The sequence below is a fragment of the Salarias fasciatus genome, assembly GCF_902148845.1.
Source record: "Salarias fasciatus chromosome 7 unlocalized genomic scaffold, fSalaFa1.1 super_scaffold_4, whole genome shotgun sequence".
Lineage (NCBI taxonomy): Eukaryota > Metazoa > Chordata > Actinopteri > Blenniiformes > Blenniidae > Salarias > Salarias fasciatus.
In genome coordinates, this window is record NW_021941229.1 from 24,853,906 (window position 1) to 24,859,905 (window position 6,000).

The window sequence follows — 6,000 nt, forward strand, 5'->3', positions numbered from 1 at the left end:
TGGCATGCAGCTGTCGGTCCGTCGGGCCGAACAGGTTAAGTAAATGAATTAAATTAAATCATAGTCGTGATGCATTGTGTCCTTGGGCAAGACACTTCACCCACCCTGCCTAAGTATGGATGTTGTGAGAGTGAATGGTTGGTGGTGGTGGGAGGGGCCGATGGCGCAGATTGGCAGCCTCGCTTCCGTCAGTCTGCCCCAGGGCAGCTGTGGCTACAATAGTAGCTTACCACCACCCAGTATGGTGTGAATGGGTTAATGTGATATTGCAGTTTGAAGCACTTTGGGCTCTGTCATGCAGGGTAAAAAGCGCTATACAAGTGTAGTCCATTTACCATTTACCATTTATGCGTGAAATAATGTGAATATCTCCACGATCGGAAACTATTCTTCTCTGGCATCTTGTTGCTCATCAGAGTGGTCGAGAGGCACTAACTGGAGCACGGACGCAGGAGAGAGAGCGCTGAATGTTTTTCAATTCAATAAAACTTTATTGATCGCTGGAATGTTACAGGAACGGTGCGCCATTGCAATGAAAATGTATGAAACCTCGCCAAAAGGAACGGAGTAATACAATGTTTGGTTATGGAAACGGAGATACTGAATTAAAAAAAGAACGCGTTACGTTACTCGTTACTGAAAAAAGTGACGCCGTTACATAACACCATTAGTAATAACGCATTCATACCCAACACTGATCAGCAGTCATGTGTTGCATGGAAGTGAGCTTTAAGGAGTGAAAAGTTCAATTACGACTCAGTCCAATGAAAAAGAAACTGCAAAGAATAAAACCCATTGGTTCACATCAACATTTTATTTGCATTTCTTGAAAGTTCACATTCATTGTGACAGACCACAAACTGAAATGTGTGCTCTATGAACTGAACCTTTTCCTACGTTTCACAAGAACGAGGCTTCTCACCTGTGTGAGTTCTCATGTGGACCAACAAATAATTCTGAAGGCCAAAACTTTTGCCACATGTTTCACAAGAATGAGGCTTCTCATCTGTGTGAACTGTCATGTGGCGCAACAAATGACTCAGTTGGGCAAAACTTTTGCCACATGTTTCACAAGAATGAGGCTTCTCACCTGTGTGAATTCTCATGTGGCGCAACAAATCACACTGTTGACTGAACCTTTTGCCACATGTTTCACAAGAATGAGGCTTCTCACCTGTGTGAGTTCTCATGTGGGACAACAAACTACTCTGTTGGCCAAAGCTTCTGCCACATGTTGCACAAGAATAAGGCTTCTCACCTGTGTGAATTCTCATGTGGACCAACAAATAATTCTGATTGCCAAAACTTTTGCCACATGTCTCACAAGAATAAGGCTTCTCACCTGTATGAGTTCTCATGTGGACCTTCAAATCACGCTGTTGACTGAACCTTTTGCCACATGTTTCACAAGAATGAGGCTTCTCCCCTGTGTGAGTTCTCATGTGGCACAGTAAATGACTCTGTCGGGCAAAACTTTTGCCACATGTTTCACAAGAATGAGGCTTCTCACCTGTGTGAATTCTCATGTGGCACAACAAATTACTCTGTCCGCCAAAGCTTTTGCCACATGTTTCACAAGAATAAGGCTTTTCACCTGTGTGAGTTCTCATGTGGACCTTCAAATCACGCCGTTCACTGAACCTTTTGCCACATGTTTCGCAAGAATGAGGCTTCTCACCTGTGTGAATTCTCATGTGAACCAACAAATAACTCTGATGGCCAAAACTTTTGCCACATGTCTCACAAGAATAAGGTTTCTCACCTGTATGAGTTCTCATGTGGACCTTCAAATCACTCCGTTCGATGAACCGTTTGCCACATGTTTCACAAGAATGAGGCTTCTCACCTGTGTGAATTCTCTTGTGGACCAACAAACGACTCGATTGACTGAAACTTTTGCCACATGTTTCACAAGAGTATGGCTTCTCACCTGTGTGAGTTCTATTGTGGACCAACAAATAACTCTGTTGACTGAAACTTTTGCCACATGTTTCACAAGAATATGGCTTCTCACCTGTGTGAACTGTCATGTGGCGCAACAAAAGACTCGGTTTCTTGAAACTTTTGCCACATGTTTCACAAGAATGAGGCTTCCCACCTCTGCGAGTTCTCTTGTGGACCAACAAATGACTCGGTTGACTGAAACTTTTCCCGCATGTTTCATAAAGTATCTTCTCAGCAGTGACCACTCTGACCTTCGGACATAACCGATGTTTTTCATGGTCAGTTTTCTCACACGTTTCTTCAGAAAGAAGCTTTTCACATTCAGCCTGCTTCTCTGAAACATCAAAATTGTTCGCACTCTTTTTATGAAACACCTTGAGTTTTTTCAGCTTCGCGTTTGGAGTTGATTCTGAGTCCATGTGTCTTTTCTCATGGTGGACTTCAGAGTCCTGAGAGGGGAACCGCTCAGTCTCTGGTACTTCTAGTTCACTCAGATCACTGTGATCCTCAACAGAAGGAACCTTCAAGGTTTCACAATCAAACTGTTCTCCCTTCTGGCTGGTACTGAGTTCCTCGTGTTCCTCAATCTGTGAGGATTTTGGTTCCCCCTGCTCCTCCTTAAACTGATGAAGTCCTGGTTCTCCTTTGTTGATCTGTGAAGGTTCTGGTTCTTCTTGTTTGTTCTGTTGAGTTTCTGGTTCTTCTTCTTCCTCTATGATCTGTGGAGGTTCTGGGTCGTCCTGTTCTAGACAGTAGTTTGTTTCCTGTTTAAAGAGCTGCTCCTCTCTGCAGGCATGGTCCTGTTGGAGCTCTGCAAGGAAACAAAAGCAGGAGACCAAAGATTATCTGATTAGTATCACAAGAAGGAGGCTTCTCACACAAGTGAGAAGCCTCAGAGCATGTTCATACCGACTTGGGTTGAGCCAAGTGTGAATCTGTAAGTCAGCCTCCTCATAAATAACTGAATCGTGTTCTCACCATCCATCCATACATTTTCTACCACTTATCAGGGACCAGGTTGCAGGGGCAGCAGTCTCAGCAGGGAAGCCCAGACTTCCCTGTCCCCAGACACTTCCTCCAGTTCCTCTGGGAGGATCCCAAGGCGTTCCCAGGCCAGCCGCGAGACATAGTCTATCCAGCATGTCCTGGGTCTTCCCCGGGGTCTCCTCCCAGTGGGACACGCCTGGAACACCTCCCTAGGGAGGCATCCAGGAGGCATCCTAGACAGATGCCCGAGCCACCTCAGCTGGCTCCTCTCGATGTGGAGGAGTCGCGGCTCTACTCCGAGCTCCTCCCTAGTGACTGATCTCCTCACCTTATCTCTAAGGGAGCACCCAGCCACCCTACGAAAGAAACTCATTTCAGCCGCTTGTATCCAGGATCTTGTCCTTTTGGTCATGACCCAAAGCTCATGACCATAGGTGAGGGTGGGAACGTAGACTTACCGGTAAATTGAGAGCTTCGCCTTTGGGCTCAGCTCCCTCTTCACCACAACGGACCGATACAACAACCGCATCACTGCAGCCGCTGCACCGATCCGCCTGTCAATCTCACGCTTCATCTGCCACCTACTCGTGAACAAGACCCTAAGATACTTAAACTCCTCCACATGAGGCAGAGTCTCTCCACCGACCTGGAGAGGGCAAGCCACCTTCCTCTGGTCGAGGACCATGGCCTCGGATTTGGAGGTGCTGATCCTCATCCCTGTCACTTCACACTCAGCTGCGAACCGCCCCAGTGCATGCTGTAGGTCCGGGTTCGATGAAGCCAACAGGACAACATCATCTGCAAAAAGCACAGCTGAAATCCTGTGGTTCCCGAACCGGACCCCCTCCGGCCCCTGACTGCACCTAGAAATTCTGTTCATAAAGATTATAAACAGAACCGGTGACAAAGGGCAGCCCTGCCGGAGTCCAACATGCACCGGGAACAGGTCCGATGGCAATGCAGACCAGACTCTTACTCCGGTCATACAGAGACTGGACGGCCCTTAACAAGGAGCCCCGGACTCCGTATTCCTGGAGCACCCCCCCCCCCCCCCCCCCCCCCGCAAGACACCACGAGGGACGCGGTCGAACACCTTCTCCAAGTCCACAAAACACATGTGGACTGGTTGGGTGAACTCCCACGAACCCTCGTGCACCCTATGGAGGGTGTAGAGCTGGTCCACTGTTCCACCACCAGGACGAAAACCACATTGTTCCTCCTGAATCCAAGGTTCGACTATCGGACGGATCCTCCTCTCCAGTACCCTGGCATAGACTTTCCCGGGGAGGCTGAGGAGTGTGATACCCCTAAAGTTGGAGCTCGGGGTGTGCAATATGACGATATAAGATCGTTAAGGATTATAACGTGGGGACGATCTCATAAATCAGAAAGATCATTAAACCGTCTATAGGGCAAGTTCTCCTCGTTATTTTTTCACCTATATATTTTTTGGAGTGATGATGTTACCTGAAAGCTTCAGATAATATGAACTAAATATTCCCTCTAGTGCAGTTATCCACATACATAATAGATACATGCGGAGCAACATTAACTATGATTAAAAAAATGAAAAAACAGAAAAAAAAGATGCTGCCACAGCCAGTGCTGCGTTCGGGGAGCAAAGGCAGCTAACAACGAGCAGAGGTGTGACAGCTTCTCTAACTGGAACTACTGTTGGGTGTAGGCTGTGTCAGGCAAAGCTGGTTTACAGCAGCAGTACGGGATCTACAAGAGATCAGCCACCATAGAAACACCCGGAAAAGCTGGAGAGAGAGACGCTGAAGCTATCACCGATGCTAATGCTAGCTAGCGAGCTACCGCTAGCAGTTCACAAACTAACATGAAGGATTTTATATCCAAGAAATCACAGAAATGTGAAAAGACACTTAGTGAACACACCATCAAGTTAACAGCTGAAATGGCCCTTTAGTCTAATAACTAGTGGAACATCTTTGATTTATTGGGATTATGAGGGGCTGCATTTCAATGGAGACAGAGCCCTCTGGTGGTCGTATGGCACAACTATTAAAACTATATCCCATTAAAACTGCTAAAAAGCTATTTGGTGTGTTTAGTTTTTTGTGTTACAAAAGTGTACTTTATTGTTCATTATCTTTTACCTCATTTTTAAAAGCAGATAAAAGCTTCGATCTCTGAACAAAAAATTGTCCTCAAGCAGCTGTATTATTCACTCAGGTTATAGATATTAAAGTTAAATTGTTTTTGTTCTAAATTGTTGCCCTTTAAGTGGTAACCAGCTAAGTTTGCATTTTTATTGACCCTGTTTAATAATCCATTTGGTGTGTTTAGGTTTTGTGTTACAAAAGTGCACTCTATTGCACTTTTACTACAGAGATGCGCATGCACAGTGTGAATGTTTACCCTAAAAACGGAGAGCTCCGACATGTGACTGGACTTCATTTCATTCATTTATTAAAGTTCTTGGATTAAAACACATGGACTGATTCTTGAACATTACACCTCGGTGGGTGGTGAGCCCACCGGAGGTCAGGCCCACGGGGCCCGGCCGGGCTTAGCCCGAAGGGGCGACGTGGGCCTGACCTCCTCCAAACTGAAACCTTTCATTCAAACGCAGTCCAGTCCCATTGACACTTACTGATCATCTTTAGCTGCTGATTGATTACTTAATTGGGTTAACTTTTTTCAGGCGATGTCTTCACTCACCTACAACATTCTGGAAACTGTTTACTCCACTACCTGAGGTGGAGGGATAATGAGACATCCTGCTTTGAAATGTTGTCAGGAAAAGCCTCTTCAAACAACACCAACCTCCACAACTTTACTGTTCAGACTAGGGCTGCACGATATTGGAAAAAACTGACATTGCGATTTTTTGGGGGCTTGCGATATATTGCGATATATATTGCAATATTAAAAATAGAAGAATTTTTCCCAGATGACCTGAATAGCTCTATTTGGGGAGATGGCCACTTGAGAGAAATACGTGGTGTTTCATACCGCTTGTCGAGCATGCGGATCATTTTTTAAAACCCCTCTTTAACGATCCACGGTGTTCAATGGCACCATGTCTTTCGCTAGCTAAAAAGT

The 6,000-nt window shown here is 45.8% G+C and overlaps 1 protein-coding gene across 1 annotated transcript; it reads right to left on the bottom strand.

Moving 5' to 3' along the window:
* Positions 1–507: 507 nt before the first annotated feature.
* Positions 508–2,670, bottom strand: LOC115383206 (gastrula zinc finger protein XlCGF57.1-like). The gene has a single exon (XM_030085317.1). The coding sequence runs from the start codon at positions 2,361–2,363 to the stop codon at positions 894–896; it is 1,470 nt and encodes a 489-aa protein (XP_029941177.1). The 5' UTR covers positions 2,364–2,670; the 3' UTR covers positions 508–893.
* Positions 2,671–6,000: the final 3,330 nt, after the last annotated feature.